We start from the raw sequence: 18066 nt of genomic DNA on the forward strand, positions 1-18066 counted from the left end.
TTAGCGATTGAGCTACGAACTATATTCTTTATTGAAATATTACAAACAATAGTTTATTTCCAACCTGAGTTGGAACTTCTGCCTTCTGTCTTTAGTATTCTCCAATTTTATGGCCAATGTCCAATACTTTATATAAACATCACTGCATTATACAAACTGTTTGTATAGTGCGGCGCACTTCAACTGAGTAAGTTGTTAGTTGATTTGAGAATACCAATAAACAGTCGCGTGCTCTCTAAGACTAAAATGGTCTTAATAACGTGAGTACCCAAGATGTATCATGGCTCATCCTTTTTCACATTAACTTTTGAACTGTTCATATCGTCACGCTGTAAAGTAATTCTCATTTCAGTTTTCTTAACTATAATGACTATTTCTGTGGATCTGTAAGAACTATTTCGTATTCTCAAGATCTGATTAGAATTTTTCCTTTTTTGTTGAAAATAATTTTTGTGTCATATCAGGATAACTCCCTGAAGTTGATGAGTTTCTCAGCGTTTTCTCAACATTTACTTGCTTTGGATATAATTTCTGATTCTGAAAGGATTAGATCTACGCTTTCCGCCTCTGAGAGTTACAATGCTGGTGAAGTGAAGTCAGTTACAAAAGTCGCCATGTAGAAGGGTTAACAAAAAAGAAGCACGTTCAAGTATTTTGGCCGTCATGAAGTGTCCTCCTCATCGTCCGAGTTAGACATTGAAGGCGGAGGGACTGGTGACCCGTAATCATAAGAAGTCAATTCATTAAGGTGTACTTGAAGTTCAAAGGGAGATATCATTCCGTTTCGAGCTCGTTGGTTTCTTTTAGGGCTCGCGCTGTGAGTCTTATCGACTTTTCTGAGTGATTGCGAGGGAGTTTGCCGAATATCTAGCTGAGGAAGACGTCCATCGTTTTTAATTTGTCGAATGCCCTCGCGAGGCAGTGCACTCTTGGCGCGTTCATACGTGGCCCTCGTATCCGAGTTTGAGCCGCCCGCAGCTCTGCATGAAGAACAGAGAGGATTCTGCGGGTTAAACGAGTTGTTCTGCGCATGTTCACATCCAAGCCATGCTCGATTAACATTATTTAGTTTCCTTCCCGTCACAACAACGCTATCGCTGACCGATGAAATTGGGCGAGTGTGGGCTCTCTCAGTCCTTGAGCCTGCAAACTCGGGCAGTGACCTCGTGTTAAACTGGCTTGGCCTGTCTAAACTGTCTCTTTCCCCCGTTGTCTTGACAACCTTTGAAACGGGTGCCAAAATTACAGGACCCTTTACGCTTAAAGCAATTTCTCCCTTCGTGGGTCGGGCATAAGCTGCTATTGGTCGAGTCGGCGGAATGTGGGTTCGGGATGCCTCGAAAGGATCCTTTAATCTTCGAGTCAAACATTTGATGAGGTTTTGAACGTAATCATCCCGTTGCTTATCTTCCTTTTCTTGCATTACAATAATATCATCAGACAACATGGCGTCTTGTTCTCCTTTCTCGTTTCCGCCAACAGTTTCCAAACTAGATGTACTGTTATTTTCCCCAATCGTTTCATCGTCGGACATGCGGGGTGTCTCAATCATAACTCCTATTGTCGCCCCAGCCCTCCCCGCTGATGTCACCTTGTTTCGCTCAAGAGTCTTTCTTATTTGAACTTTTGTGACAAAAGGAGTCATGTCAATGCCCTTCTTTTTATTTAACTCCCTTTCCAAGTTACTTTTTCCGTATTTAAGGCGTATTTGTCTTGCTTTATCATCCACTTGTTTGGCTTTAACTGACATTTTGTTACATTGCAAAATTGAATTTTTACTGGCTGCTTTCTGGGATGGTGCAGGACTACGATAATGTCTCATCTGACTAGAACGCCCCTGGTTTCGTTCCCAGCCTGTTTGGAGCCATGCTTGGTCCTTCCGTGAGATCGTAGCCATGGAAAGGTGGCAGATGTACAGGTCTGGAAAAAATGAGAAAGTTGTTATCGCAAGTTCTAACTTACATCTGAGTCTATATGAATTGGAATTAGCCGAATGTTATCTATTAATAGGAATTCGTTATGTTATTCGCCAGTTTCAAGTCTGTACAGATTTTTCGCGACATCGGTAGTTCTCAAAATGGCCAATTCATGTCTATCAACCCGTGCATTTTCCGCGAGAATCGCCCGAGGAGGTCTAAATTGTTGTTGTTGTCACTGGTTCCCTAAAGGAGTGCGGTTCTTAAAACGCGGAATGTATATGGAAGAGCCGCCGTGAAGTGCTGCAACCTTTTCAAGCGTACTTTCTTCTGCAGGGCTAAAATTATCTCGTTATCTCACCAATTGAGCGAGTCTTGTGAAATTATTTTGATGTGAGTCAGAATTATTCATAATTAGTCGAAAGTGGTCCCGTGTAGCTCTGCGTACAGTGAATATTTTACCTCTTCAATATTGCAGTTGTACGATTCACACTTGTACGAGCGACTTTCCGCTTGCACGTATCAAAACACTTTAAAAGTTCATAATGCCCTTGCTAGTTGGTTATCAGACAGTAATGTATGTTTAATTATTTATTCGAAAAAAAGAACTTTATCCGGTTATAAATTTGCGCAGTTTTTTAATTAACACGATCGAATCTGATCGACGATTAGGCGCAAAGAAGTTTGTTAAAGGACAAATGCATACATTGTTAGTTAAGTGGATTTACTTTGTACTCAATTTCCTATAGAAAGGATTTCCTATGTAAATGAACGTAATAAAGAACAGGAAAGTACAAGATTATTTGTCGAACAATCCGTGGATGCAGTTCATGAATTACCGTCAAGTGGTTTAGCTCGTCTGATCAATGAGAGGTGTTCCTAAAGCTCTTTATACAGGTGGATTTTTAGGCTTTGTGTGCGAGCATGATTAAAAGGAAAAAGCCGATATGATTTTCACCTCTATTTCAGATTCTATTTCAGCAATTCTATTTGCATTTCTTGATTAAAAACCCTAATTGCGCTCAGCAAGTTTTGACTTTGAATTCAACCAGCAAAACTAGATTACACGAAAAATGGAAATCTCTAGTTGATTGGTTATCGGTTTTTCTCTTGTTACCACAAAATGTTAATGGAAAAAAAAAGTTTCGCGGGATTTCAATTTTTTTTGTATTGTGGATAAAATTAGCAACATAAAACAAAGATACTATCAATCTGTGTTACGAATATTGTTCTTAGTATAACCATTTGTATACCTTTAATAAACAGTGTTTATTTCTAGTGAACTTTCTTCAAATTTCGCAGTCTAATGCTTGAGTATACGTTGGCTTCAACCTGGTTTCATATGGTCATACAATATTCAATTTCGCTCCATATTTATCAGATTGCCAGAAATTGTAAAACAGCATTTGTTTCTGAATTCCCTTTCAAGCACCGATTTGGCAAAGTTCGCGATTTAAGATGAAACTTCAAGAAAAGTTTCAATATCATTTCACAGCCACCTGCAGAGATGTAACCTTGGAGATTGTCAATGTAAAAATTTCAATCGAACTTGCCGGCCAGTCACTGTTATCCAGCGAAAATCCCTGTTCCGACATAATCTTTTCAAATTTGTTTCTTGTTTCATTAATATTCCCCTGAATGAATTTTCTGTTTCTTTTTTCGTTTCTTAGAAACAGAAGTTATATAGATTCCTTTATACACAACCTGCTTGGGACTCGAGGCAACCCTATCACAATAAAATATCATAGATGTTTTTCTTCCTATTAGTTAAAAAGTGCTGTAGAAACAAACTGTCCGCCCATAATGCTTAGATTCGGTAATATTTTTTCAAGATACCCCAGTAATTGTATGCGCCGTAACGATAATAATCGTTCTATTACAGAAGCTATCAAATTCAAACATTTGCTTATCATGAAATCAGCTGAAAAATTGAGATAAATGGAATAAACGGGAAACTGCTCATCAAACATCGACGGAAAATAATGTACGCAAGTGTATAACAATACAAAAAGCATAAAAGTTTGGGGCTTGTATTCGGTATTATTTATAAAAGAAGCAATCTTTCAAAATTTTTCTGCCTTCAGATTGTGATAGAAAAGTAGCTGGTTAAAGGAAAATTACCTACCTTGTAGTCAGAACGTCGCGCGCGAAATATAAACCCGTCAACTTTGTTTGCCAGAAGTCAATTAAAATTTTGAAGTCAAAAACTTAAAATTCAAACGAACCTAATGCCTCATGTACACCTGCACTTAGTGAATTTACGTCTATATTACATATTAAATAGTTCCGTTCAAAACATCTTACCCCCTATGCATTAGGGATGAAAACAACACTTGCGATTGGCGTTGTCAAGCCTTCTAAATCATTAATCACTTTTTTTTTACCCTGCAATTCTAATGGAAACCTTGTCTACTTTTATATACAGCCGGTCGATTTAAAACGAATCATTTGAATTCTTATTTCTATGGCCTTCTGTGCGTAAACGAAACGTAAAGTGCGCTTGCAAAAATCGACACTGAAATATTCAACATCAATATTCATTGTTTATCGCTATAAACACGAAAACCAATTTCGGCATTTTTCCTTCTCAGGACAACAAAGTCCACCACGGGAGTTTTCTTTTACCTTCGCTCCAAGAGAACTTACCTTTCCAGTCCAAAGGAAAAACATAGTTATTTTTAGAAACTGAAAATTTTCATTAAGCTAAGGAGACTGCCTTCGTCCGCGTATTGGTTGTCATGGAGATACGATTGATAATCATGAATCACAATTCGGTGGGTTTTACACAGGGTTCATTTTTATAAGGAAATAAAACCCTTTTGAAACTCGCTAGCGAATTGTGGTTTGTTCATCTTCTGTTAAGTCACTTCTCTTTAAAAATGTTATAACCATTTTCAGTCGGCTAGATCTTTCTGTATTTATGTAAAGTAGTGGAAAATAAGAAAAAAATATTTTTTTCTTTACATCTGGATTAAAAGAAACCTGCTGGACAAGAAAATTAACACAGTTCTCTGCTTGATGCGACTAAGAATCGCCATCTCACCCCCACCCCTCCCCCGCTCCTTGCACGCCGTGGATCCCTATCTCATTCAACATTTTAAGTCAGACTTCTTTACCGAAAAACCTATCGATAACAAGTTGTACCCAGTAATTTAGAACTCAAGATTCTGACTCGTGAACGATTTCGAGTTCGAGATACTGCGCTTTATGGCGGGAAAAAACGCAGCAACCGTCAATATTATAGGTTAAAGTTTAGTGAAAATGGCAAAGGTAAAAATGAACACTACCAATACCCCAGTGGGTTTAGAGTTTCTCCCAATGTCAGTGCTAAAGGTTATAGTGATGCTTGGTGAGGTGCTTCGATTCTCGCTGTCGAGCTCGTTCTAGAAGACCTGGGTACGAATTCGGAGACTCAAACCACAAGGATCGACGAAGGAGATTAGAGGCAAAACCAAAGGGTACAAATAGCGATGCGATTAACTGAAAATACATGGTATACTTTGGCAATTCGAAACATGGCTAAGCACACTCGCAATCAACTCGTTTTAGGTTTGTGTCTGTTACTTGAAGGTTGGATTTCGGTTGTATATGTATTTACCTCGTATTTTAAAATAAGTGTTCAGCCATTATTTTTATCTCTTATGCTTATCTACTGCATTGCAAGAACCTCGAATGAGTCAGTTTTCATTCAACAACGCACAGTGTTCTTTTCACTTTGAAGTAATGGTCGACCTACCGTGGTGCGAGGGAAGCCATATTTGTGTTGTTGTTTCGACGTGAGTTTAAGAATGCCAGTCCAGTTCTTTATTGATGAACTGCGAAGTAACTGTTGTCCTTGATATTAAAGCCTTTCCTGTGAACAGAAAAATATTAAGATAAATTTCGAAGAGACGAAAATATCTCTTCTTCCGTTAAGTACCTGTTGGTCAGTTCCAAAACTGCCATGGCGAACACGTTTACATCGAGTCACGAAATTTCTATCTCCTTCCAAAAAATCTGCTTCGAAGCACAAATGTGTGAATGATAACTTCTTACAATGCTTCAAATCTTCAGGTTTATGTTTGACTGCTCAATAATTTTCACCATCTCAACCGAGTCCGTTCCATGTTGTTTTAATTCTCGGCTTATTTAATGACTTCTATTTTCATTTCGTGCACAAACTATGGTGCACAAAAGCCAGTCGCGATCGGATTATTGCTTTTGTTATTAAAACGGTCCCCTGTTTGTCATTACCTTTTTGTAATTTGTCTCGTTAATTTGGATATCATTTTCCGACAGAAAACAAAGGTCCATCAAACATGGCTATTGAAAACGAAGAACTATAAGAACTACTGCACTTTTTTATGTCGAACGAATTGGAACACAAGTTGTCGTGATGAAATAAGAGTTAATTTGATAGGTTTTCGCGCAGAATCAGGAATTTTATCACTACGCTCGGCTGATTTGGCAGCAAAGTAGGTATGTTCTACTTTATTCGTCTGATTGCATCACAAATGTTGTGGAAATAAGTTAAATTTCAGCAATTTGTTGAAACTTATGAGATCGATACGGTTTTAGTACTAGCAGTGAATGTGTTTATATTATCTAATAACAAGTGCCATTTAAGTTACTTTTACAGCATAATCAGATTAAGTCCTTTGAAGGAAGATAAATTTCAATATTTGAAATAATTTTGAACGTAGCCTTCGAAGCAAAGTAAATACACACAGTTAGGAATGTCACATGGAATTTCAGTTCTGTTATGGAGTGAACAAGTGTCTTCGAGGCGGACTCTTACATTTCTTCGACCATTCTTTATCCTAAACTTACTAGTGGAGGTATTGTTCAAATCAACGCTTCTAAAAAATCAACGGTTCCAAATAATTTAGAATACTGCACTGATGTAACATATATTCCAAGGAAATTTTTGCATGCATATCTTGAGATTAATACGATGCAGTCAGACTGCACAACGATTTTGGCTTGCAAACTAGACGTTGAAACTGAAGAACTCACGCGTTCTCCAGACTGGCTGAATAAAAAGCTCAGTCCAGAACAATCATGTTTCATTGAACAGATACGCAGTAAACATTATTATTATTACATATTATCCTGTTGCTAAGCTTTCGATTTAAGAAATGCAAAAATTTAGGTAGGTCTCCAAACCGTTACAACGAAACGTTCTCTAGTTACCTTGCAGATGCAGACATCTCTGTTTAGTGATCGACTTTTTCCTCGGTAACAAACACAGCAGCTGATTCTAGCTTAGATGTTATGTTATGTGCCTATTGTGAGTCGTCTGCTGTTTATGTTTCCTTGATGATGAATCGTTCAAGCTTGGCTGCTTTTCTTAATCGAACGCGGCGCATGTCACGAGATCATTAATTAGAATTTGTTGTGCGAACTTGAATAAAAATGCACAATAGCACCTGTCTCGAGTTCAAACAGCTAAATTTATCCTTCAACACGTACACGTCGACGAAGCTTCTATGTTGGTTTGGAATACGATAAGACTGAATCTGAGATTCTTCCTTTGAAATTTCCCATCACATAAGTTTAACAGAAGAAACAAAAAATTATTTCGAAACAAGATATGTTAGGAAAAGCATGCGACGAATTCCATGAATAGTGAAACATTACAGAAATTGATGAATACAAAATCGTAAAGATGCCTCGCGACTTTTTTAATTAACCAATTTTCCTCGCAAATGTTTTGTCCTAAGTCGGCTTATGAAATTTGTCCGTGAGAAAATGTTTTGGAACTAGTTTTTGAAGCCTTCTCGCCATGAACGCTCTCCAACATGCAGCCAGAAAGCGGAAGCTCTGAGCCTATAGCTCTCATTATTGTGTTCAAAGGCTCTCACTTAATCATATAAATTTTCATCTTTCTTTATCATACCTGTTTTGCATTTGGAAAGGCAAATGCTTTAACATGATTATGATCCAACAGTTGTGTATCTGAATAAAGGTGAAGTGAAAAGGTCTGTGTCAATATTGGCACCATTTCTGCAAAGGTACCTGCTAAAGTAAGAGCACGGTACGATCTGGACAGCGGATTCCCACGTGACGCTCGCTCAAAAATCTGCTATCTAAGTCACTCAATTTATCAGATCAGAATTATCACCAAAAATGGATAGAGAGAGAGAGAGAGAGGGAACCCAATTTCTAAAGGTTAGTATTTGTTGCAGATAACTCGCAAAAATGCTTCTAGATTTTCCGTTTTGCGTTAGGGGGTGTCTAAGATAACTTGAATCGGTCGACAAAGGATCTTCCTTTAACTTGAAAAGAAAAAGAATTGGCACAAATAGTAATTTCTTGTTCATTTCTTCACGCAATCTGTTAACTGAATCTCAGAAGATCATAATTATTTGGAGCAAAAAAGTCAAGGCCATCTTATTTCCAACTGAGTTATCCCACATCAATTTATTACAGCAATCGTCACAAAATAATTTTGTTGCGTTTTTTTCTCTGTTTCTTCACGCAATCTGTAAACTAAATCTCGGAAGATCATAATTATTTGGAGCAAAAAAGTCAAGGCCATCTTATTTCCAACTGAGTTGTCCCACATCAATTTTTTACAGCAATCATCACAATATAATTTTATTGAGTTTTTCTCTCTGTTAGAATTTGATGTATCACAAGACATGCAAGTGTCTAGGGAACAGCCTGCGCAGAAAAGATGCGCGTTAGTAATGGTCTTGAAAGGTCAAGCATGCACTCTCTAAGTGACTGAAACACCTCCAGGCAAGCGTCAGCAACATGAAAGAGGACTACAGAGGACGAGTTTGAAGTCGGAGAAGAAAAAAGGGCCTATTTTCACTCGATTTTCATGAAAATCAGTTTATGTTCTTCTCCCCCGTGAGATTTGGAGAGCGCGCTGTTCGTCACTATTACGAAGTTCTCACGTAACAAAGGAAATAAACTCATTTCTTCAATGCTGCTCTTAGAAACTGTTTGTGAGTTTGTTTCTGTGCCAAAATCATAGATATTTGCGCTGATTTTCGCGAGTGGTGTCCTGAAAATCAAAAAATGCGTCAATGCGGAGAATTTCTCCAGTCAAATAGTATAGAAGAGGGAAAAACCACCGCGATATATCGAGAATTGAGGATAGAAGGCTCTGCTGAGAAGAAAATTACCTTGCCGAACATCCAACCTACAGTGATTCAGTCGCTGCCAAGTTGTCAGCAGACCTTACCTAGCTTATGACCCACGGAGAAGTTTGAGAAGTCTGCCCACCATACCACCAAAGGCGAAGAACGCGCCAACAAGACCTAAGTCTTCAGTAAAGAGAATGCTACCAAGTAATCCCACAGCGGAAAACGTAGCCCTGTCGTGTATCAAAGCAAACGTAGCTACCTCAGTGCACCAGCTTTTACCGACTCTTCCATCCATTGGAAAGCGAGATGCTTCGTCATTCGAGAAACCGCAAACAAAGGTGAAATCGACGGTGAAACGATTACTGCCGAACATCCCCATGCCGGAGAGGCTCTCTCTGCCAAGAATTGAGCCGACTGTGGTGAAGGCACAGCTGAAAGGCTGTTCGCGACGACAACGTTTCTTGCCGAGTGTTCCTGTGCTTCCAACGATTAAGGGACAGCTATCGCCAGTCCTTGAAGAAATGGAGGCAACCATGGAAGGTGTTCATACGGCGGAGGGCGAACAGACAAAAGGAGTTCATCCTGTAGAGATTGCTAAGTCAAAAGTTCACAGTCCCGCGGAAGGGAACATGTTGCAAAGTCGTGAGATGAAACAGAAAGATAACAGTCTGTTCGATCCGAATGAGGAGGTGGAGGCACCAAAGGCTGCATTGGAGTCAGCGGGAGAGGAAAGACCTCCGAACCAGAATGATTATTTGCCAGAAAATTACAGAACAAAGAGGATAGAAACGAAACAAAAACCAAAGAAGATTAAAAAAGGGAACCAGAAATGTCTTGAGGAACAAATGTTTCCAAGTCTTAAACCGATTGACAAAACATTTTTGGAAAACCCTAAGACAGCACTGGAACACCATCCGGGATTTTTGGTAGCCAGGAAGACTGCAATAATTAGGCCAAGGGATAAAGCGCATCTGGCGTTCTTTCACCCAACAAAAGAGCTGCCTCACAGAATCCCTAAACTGCCATTGAAAAAGCCATTGCCTAGCTTTAGGCAGACACTAGATGAGTTCCCTAGTCGCCAGCCAAGTATAGAAAAAGATAGCTCAGGATTCACTGGGAACCGGCAGGCCAAGAGCCAACAAATTTTACGAACAGAGGGACTGCGTAGACTGCAACATACAATGGGATACATAGGTGCTTTGGTAGCCAGGGAAATGAAATCAAGTCTGCTTGGAATTTCGGGGGAGCAACCTCAGACGAAAGATCAAGAGACAGCAGGGGCGCCAAGAAAGACAACATTCAAGTCTTTCAGCCCACAAAATGTATTGGTAGAAAACAAGTTTTCAAGAACTTCAGCGTACAGGGGAACGGAAATTTCGGTAGAGCAGGGTGAAGCGCTATCACGTCTCCAACTTCCACTAGAAAATATTCCTTCAAAACCTTTACAAAAGCAAGCTAGGCGAAGCCAGATAGCTACAGAAACAGGATTGATACCTAACGTGAAGCCCCGTCAAAAAGAAACGCCATTGAGCTTTCAACCAAAACCAGGAGGTTATGCCTTTCGTAACATTAAACACGGAGAGTTCGAACAGCTACACCGTCTACGACTTGTGGCAAAACGAAACTGGGAAAAAGAGGGAGAGTCTGGGGGCATCTTGACCGTAAAACCAGCTTTACCCGGCATTCAGTCAGACAAAGAAAACGTGACGAAGGCAAGACCTCATCTATCACAACCCACGATAGAGAAAGGCCCTACAAGTGCTCAACCGAGCGCCAAAATACAGCAGTCTAAGTGGCGAACGAAGGCGTGGCGAAATCCTCCAAGCCTACAACCGACCGTCAAACAAGTCCTGCCCAGCTCCTCAAATTACGAATTATGGTAAAGCAGCCTTTGCCAAGTGTACAGCTGAAGGAAAATCACACTGTCATACAACAAGATTTTCAACCAATAATTAAGGGGAGAAAGCAGATATCCCAAACAGGACATTTGTCGGAAGATGAATGAGAAATGTGATAAATATTACTATGACCAAATGTTACTTTTTGTATAATTTTCTGATACGCTTGTTTGACGCTTTCGAGCAAAGTTCACCACCTTTTATTGTATATAGAAATTGTTGAGAGATCAGGACGTTAACAAACGAAAGTTATATCTCCGAGCCTCTAAGAGAGGCTCAAAAAAATAAGTTCATTTGCAACACCTAACCTTCTTATAGAGTATAACAGGGTAATTCATGGTGTTATTAACTGAGTTGATAACGTAAATTGGCCACCGTCAAGAGTTTAAAAGCTGACATTTCGAGCGTTAGCCCTTCATTAGAGCGAATAACGAAGGGCTAACGCTCGAAAGGTCAGCTTTTAAACTCTTTACGGTGGTCAATTTACGTAATTAACTCAGATGATGATACTTAATGACCCTGTCTGTAAATTTAACCAACATGATTTTTCGAAGGGGCTAAGAAATGCAAGTGGATAGAACTAACAAAGCCGGAAAAGCTGGTCAACTTATTGCCATCATCACTTGTTCAAACTAAATACATTTAAAATATTACAGAAAATATCATAACTTGGAAAAAAAGGTACTCTAACAATATAAGTGTAACTAGATTGGTTGAATATTTGTGGCATCTCTAAGACAAGTATAATAGTTTCCGACCCGTCCACGTCGAAATGAGGATCAGCTTTGATAGTCACAGGTTCAAATCCGCTCAAATGCCGTAATTTTTTCAGTTTGCGGCGATTTGCATTTCACCGAATAAATTATTACATGTATACGGCATTTCTTTTGAGCGAAGAAAAATCAACAAACGAATTGGATTTTAGGACAAAGTACATATTTCAACAAGTCACTATGCAGACCTAAACGTAACAACATACAAATAAATATATTTTTTCAAAAAGATAAAAGGATCCTCTGCTAGCACACAAAAGCAGGATTTCATCGCATCGTGACGTACGAAGTTGCATAATTTTTCATTGATTTACGGGGGGGAGGGACGACGGCCATCTGGGCGTATTTTGAACTTTTAGATTTTTGGTGAAAGCAAAGCGCGATCGATCTTTTTTTATATACTTTGTGAAGAAGGTTTATTCGTAAAAACTCCGTTTTCATTGGTGTGCTTTATTTAATCCTCATTGCGGTTTTACGAAAGTCAGTTGTCGGTGGCCGAGATGGCGAAGAATTCACCGCGTAATCTTCTCTAGTCAAAATCTAGTGATCAACAAGCGTTCTGTCTTAATTAAAAACCGTACAGCCACTTTTGTGTCATTCTTTCTTCATTTTTGCTCTTTTTTTTAATGTTACTAATTACAAAGGATTTAAATTGGTTATACAGTTTTTTTCTCCCTTTAATTGGCGTCTGTCAATATTTCAATTACATTTGACGACAGTTCTTGGAAAAAGAACAGGGATCTGCATTCTCAATTCCGCCGGTTCGCTACTAACAAACTCTGTGTAATAATTAGACAGTAATTTATGTTCCCGCGGAACCCAGACCAGAAAATGTCTTAATACTCCTTTCAATTCCCATATTTGGCATCTGTCAAGATTTTAATTACCATTTGACGGTTTTTGAACAAATCACAAATCTAAATTTTTAAATTGATTTAATTGGGAACATGACTTAGCTTTTAATTGGCTTGTATTGGGAGTAAGATCGGAGATTTCCTGTGTGATCTTAATTGTAGTAAACAGATCGTTACGTTTTGCGTAGGTCTCAGGAGGCAGAATATAAACCCTTCTTCTTTAACAAAGGCGAAAGGCGGAAGTTCAAACATACCATTTTCTCATTGTAGGAGAAGTTTCACGTACTTTCTTTACTATCAAGTTTCCTTTTTCGGCTCAAGAAACGGCATTCTTAAATTATCAAATCAAATTATTCACTCTGCAGATTTACAGAACATTATCACGAAAAAGATCTGTTATATCGTTCAACTATCCATCGATGGATAAAACCCATCGTGATCTAAACGTAAACTAATGGATATCAACAATAAATGTAATAATGTAATGAAATTCTTGAGATAAACTTTTGTTCATACTCATTGACTCCATATATGGTCTTTTTTTTTCTCATGTTTATATTTTGGGCTTGAATTATAATTCCAGCTGCAAGCTAAGTGTCTTATCAACTTTTTAAAAGGAAACCGAGAATGCACCTCAAGTCGAGTCTCAGATCGGCCGAAGTTTGAAATTGAAATTAATTTTTCAAATCTCTAAGAAATATATTCTGAAACATATACCGCGATTAAAATTATTCTTTACATCCTTGTCAAGACATTTATACACTCAAGATGATAAACAAATTGTCTTCTAAAAAGCATGAACTATGATGAGTGATACGACAGAATTATTTATTGCGGGTCGAAAATAATGCTCGTCTGGAAAAACTGAATATAAATCTAAATTTTGCAATTAACAAGCTCCACTTATTTGAGAGAATCTCAACGCGTACCATTGTTAAAGCCTAAGTTTTCTTCCATGAAAACGTTTCTTTAATTAGGTATAGAAAACGCTATTACTATCAATTCCACGGGTTTAAAAGTTGAAAATAAAATCGCCAGAATCGACTCTAGACGCTCGGAAGATTATGCCGGAAATGCTAAAAAATAAAAACTGGATTTTGGTGAGCAACTCCAGTATTTAACAATAATAAAAATTAATGATACATCAACAACAACAGCAAAAAAGCGGTATTGGTGTCACGTCGCATTTTGGGCGCCATATTGAATCGTAAAAAATGTTGTATTCTGTCTGTCAGGCTTAAAAGTCTTTTGGGATTAAAAAAAAAAGGACGGCATATCCATGGAAATCGTTAAATTAATAAAATCACTTCAAATAGGGCTCTTCTGCCGGCAAACTTTCATTCGTTGTTGCCTGGTTTATGACGGCCTCAACTTCATCTATACTTGCTTGAAAGTGAGGCTGTATAATGACTTGGTGGTAACATTATTTGGTACCAGTTGTCTCATTCACAGGTCGGCTGTCGGTGTTTCTAAACAAACTTGCGTAAATTGAGCGTGGTCACTTACAGGAACTTTCGTTCACCGCCAAATTGACGATCACCGAACAAAGCGACGATCTAAAGGTAAGATCGACTAGGTAAAGTCAAAACAATACTTATAAGTCTATCATTTAAACCGCATCCAGCTTGCCATAGCACAAAAATTTTCGATCTCTCTTAAAGTAACATCGTTTACTGTTACAAACAACATTTTCCATTACAGTTCTTCATGTATCAACGCGAAATGTGTTTTCATCCCCTTTAGATTATTATACAGACACAATAATTCCTAACGTCTTTTCTTGGAATTAATGAAATAGAGAACGAAAATTAAAAAAGCGCGAAAAAACCTTTCGAGTCGCTCCCATCGGGCGGTTTAGACGCCAAACTAAGAGGTGTCTCGGAGAAACGAATTTGCGTTTTGCCTTTGAATTGATAAAACACTTAATGGCTATCACCTGGCGTTGCGATTCGCAGATTAAAACTTGAACAAAACTTGAGACAGACTCCCTAATGATCCATTCACTTTTAAGAAAGCCTGAGCGCTGTATGCGCGAAGTTTTATTTTTGAACAGTGAGTGTTCTAATTACGATTGGCCCGTTCATGTTGTATGCTTGAAATCGCAGCATGTGTTTTTTCCCTTTGCTATACAACTCTTAAATGGATTTTGTAGCGTGTGCTGATATTTCCATTTGTAGCCGTATGTTTTCCTTCTCATATCCAAGATCAATGAAAACGATTTATGCTGTTTGAAGTTGCGCGCGAGCGTTCGCTCACATAATTCTATTCGATTAGTATGAAAAATGAATCTATTGCTTCATAATGTCGGAGCGGGCTTGTTGCAACGAATACATCCGATGAATCCATCGCGCTGTGATGTTTTTTTTACCTCCCGAGTACAGTTGTGAACAACAATAATGACGAAACATCTTCCTTAAGTTTCATCACGCGAAACATAAAAGTAATGTAATATCATCAGTTTTTGTGTTTCTCAAGTAGTTCTGTCTCTCTTTTCCCGGGTACATTTGATAAAAAAAAAAAACAAAAATAACCGGAAAATCTAAATTTATGATTGTTGACTTCGCTGCTGAATTTAAAAGCCGTTTCTACTTGTTGTGAAAAGAGAACCTATCTTTAATTAATCTTTCTTCCGTCCGAAGTGGACTAAATTCCCCGCAAAAATTGCCTTAATGAATTAACCCTTTGGAAATGCAAAGCAACTGCGCTCGAACAAATTACCTTCATTCATCAAACAAGGAAAACGTCAAATATTCCATCGGCTTTTAATATATTTTAGCCTTTATTAGAAAGTTAATTTAGCCGGAAACTGCAAGGATATTCTTTCTCTGTGGCACAAGATACAAAGCTTAGTTCTTGTTTAAGCACATTTGAGTTTTAGCACTACAAAACACACGCAGCGCGCAGTGTTATTCAACGACTGCTCCGTGGGGCAAAGTGTGTGGGCGACTCGGCCTGTTGTCATCATTGAGAAAGACTTGACGATTGCAGCTGTTTTTGTGGGCGGCATCGATCGTCACGGACGGAAAAAAAGCAAATTCACGTGATTTATAACCAAAATATTACCTCTAAGAAAACCACAACATACATCGAATCCAATTGGAAACTTAACTTGGCAGATGAAAAAGCTGAAACCCTGAATACTCTGTGCTTTTCTTTTCGCGTGTACAAGCACCAATCGCCAATATATAGGTGATTGGTTTCAAAACAGAAAAGTTCTTCAACGCTCGTCTGTTGCCCAAGGCAACCATTTATAGCGGCGTCTATGCAAAAGAGAGTAGTTTTTAACTATAGTTTGACAGATTTGAAATCAATATCTATGAAGATTATGTATGTTGCTTCGTACGCAAAACGGAAAGAAAATAGTTTTTGTTGATGAAAATCTGAGATAAAGACGATTCCGATTATGCGGCATACGTTTGAAAAGCTTAGCCTTTGTATAAATATTTTGTTTTATCATAGGAACCCAACTTGACTGAGACCAATAGTGGGTTGTAAGAAAGCATCTTCAATGCTTTTAAACATGACCTAAAGTGAATTTCACACAGCGCAATGTTTTCATCTCTTGGGGCTTGTTTCGGGAAGTTGAGGTTTCGAGCTTTTGTGAATATAAAGATTTGGCCCAAGGAAACCGTCAAGCACCGAAAAATCTTCGACACTGATTAAAAACGATCAGAAAACAAATCGAATGAAGCTTTTTACATTTTTTATATTCTTATTATTTTTGTATGGCCGCAACAAGCATTTCAGCGGAAAATCGATATGCAGTAAAGCCATGAAATTATAAAAAATACACAAGAATAACAAGAACTACAAGGCTGAACTAGGTAACTTTTCAATATAATTATGTCACGTCTCCAGTTAGTTGTCTCTACGTCTATCCTACAGCCGTTATTGGAGTTCAATTTGAAACATGTTATAGCCCGTTTTGTATCATAACTCTGTTTTTGACCCCCCATTTGTGATAAGTTATAAGTATTGGCTGTGCTTGCAAAAATCGTGCAAAAATCGCGCAAAAATCGCAAATATAATTCCCGCACTATGCCAGGACGGCTTCTTTAGTCTGAGGAGAACTTGCAATTCAAAAGCGTGGACTAAAAGGTGAAGGAAATTGATTTCCAGCGTCAGAAATTACGCGTGCATATCTGTCTTCCCCATGTAGGAGCTAAATGAGGCGGTGTAACGGAAGCGCGCTTTTCTTCGGGCGAGGAGGTTCGGAACTGAGCCTTAACTGGGCTCACTGTGTTGTTGTCTTGTACAGGAAACTTAATTTCACACGGCCTACGTCAACAAGAGAGTATAAATGAATACCATCAGACTGTTAGGGAAGGGTTCGAGTTAAGGTCTGGATGAGAACCACTGGGAATACTCCTAATCGTATCACGCTGCGGAAAAAGTGGTCAGCTCATGAATTCATAGTCTCCTTTGGCCCTTAACAAATTATGTCAATGGTGCTTGGATTGTACAATTTAGAGAGATGGCGGAAAAAAATTATCACTGAAAGCGCGTGCCCCATGCGAGTGACGCGAAAGAGCGCGTTTAGCTGCAAGGAGAAACATATTCTCTCTTTTGCTTTTAAGGACTTTGTGCCCATGAAGAAGGTTTCATCGATTGTGTAATAAATGAAAATGCTGCGTGGTCAGTGACATTCCTCTCGACGGAAATCCAGTCCAAGATTCTCTCTTTGTGCACTTGACCACTCAAGGGTGCTTAGTCATGAGAATGTTGGCATTACATCAAAATTCTGGAGAAAATCTGCCATTAAAAAGATTACCAAAAATACTAAATAGATAGTAGAAATAGTCTGGCCGAGTGATAATTTGTAAAAAAGGAATAAATGAAATAACCGTATGATTTTGCAGTAGTCAGAGGATTCCAGGATCGCACGGTAAAGAAGATAGGGTGGGTGCTTAGCTAAGCCAATCAAAACTCTAAAGTGTTATCATGCATTAATCCAGTTTTTGATTATCAGTGATCGTTAAGGAACAGAAGTCGTTTCTTGAGGCAGAGCAGACTTACAGAGTAGCTGAGTGTACTCAGTAATCTAAGCAGTTATTGAATTAAGCACTGATTTAGTTAATCTTCCATAGGATATAAAACGAAATCCTACGTACACTACTCTCACGTCCTGTATGATTGTAATCAACGTACCCGAGATTTTCAGAACTTAAAGTTCTATTACAACCGATCTAACCATTTAAAGGGCTCTCTTGTATTTATGAGAACTGTGAGTCAGAAATATTTGCAGAACGTTCACTTTTACGGTTTTTTGAACGATGCTGTCACCACATGAAAATATCTTGCCTCTTAACTTAAAGAGAACTTAGATAAATATGTCGAATTACTTGATGATTATAACATAGAAAACTAATTAGATTTTCTTATCTTCTTAGAAGCGAAGAGAAGAAGTTGCTAGATTCCTTGGTTAACACAACTGGCCTTCTTCCAAAATTCTTTATAAGATTATACAGATTTCCATTTAAACTCTGCTCATGTAACAGACTTAGATAATCTCTTTTTGGCTTCGTTTGTCCATGCTTTTCTAGTCTAGA

The 18066-nt window shown here is 38.4% G+C and overlaps 3 protein-coding genes across 13 annotated transcripts in view; 2 read left to right on the forward strand and 1 right to left on the reverse strand.

Annotated features, from left to right (window-relative positions):
* The window catches only part of LOC113665842 (uncharacterized), a 21863-nt gene continuing 3797 nt past the window's right edge, over positions 1–18066 (reverse strand). For 2 of the 6 annotated variants that reach the window (XM_027181572.2, XM_027181571.2), the window contains 2 exons: positions 5653–5769; positions 1–1920 (listed from right to left, as the gene is read on the reverse strand). In XM_027181572.2, the coding sequence (XP_027037373.2) occupies positions 662–1897 (1236 nt within the window). In that variant the 5' untranslated portion in view covers positions 1898–1920; positions 5653–5769 and the 3' untranslated portion in view covers positions 1–661. Of the gene's footprint in view, positions 1921–2378; positions 2474–4041; positions 4188–5652; positions 5770–7088; positions 7283–7794; positions 7929–18066 lie in introns of those variants that run through there. The other 4 variants (XM_027181570.2, XM_027181569.2, XM_027181573.2 and 1 more) reach the window with 4 other exon arrangements.
* On the forward strand, positions 8802–10989 carry LOC149047785 (uncharacterized). Its single transcript, XM_089201945.1, is given in 2 exon segments — positions 8802–9116; positions 9118–10989. Coding segments are annotated over 2 exon segments (1950 nt in total). The 5' UTR covers positions 8802–8924; the 3' UTR covers positions 10876–10989.
* The window catches only part of LOC113665840 (uncharacterized), a 21015-nt gene continuing 16877 nt past the window's right edge, over positions 13929–18066 (forward strand). For 4 of the 6 annotated variants that reach the window (XM_089201939.1, XM_089201941.1, XM_089201940.1 and 1 more), the window contains exon 1: positions 13943–14079. The gene's annotated coding sequence lies outside the window, so the exon portion shown is untranslated. Of the gene's footprint in view, positions 14080–18066 lie in introns of all 6 variants that reach the window. The other 2 variants (XM_027181567.2, XM_027181562.2) reach the window with 2 other exon arrangements.

This window comes from Pocillopora damicornis, chromosome 3 (assembly GCF_964200805.1).
Source record: "Pocillopora damicornis chromosome 3, jaPocDami1.2, whole genome shotgun sequence".
NCBI lineage: Eukaryota > Metazoa > Cnidaria > Anthozoa > Scleractinia > Pocilloporidae > Pocillopora > Pocillopora damicornis.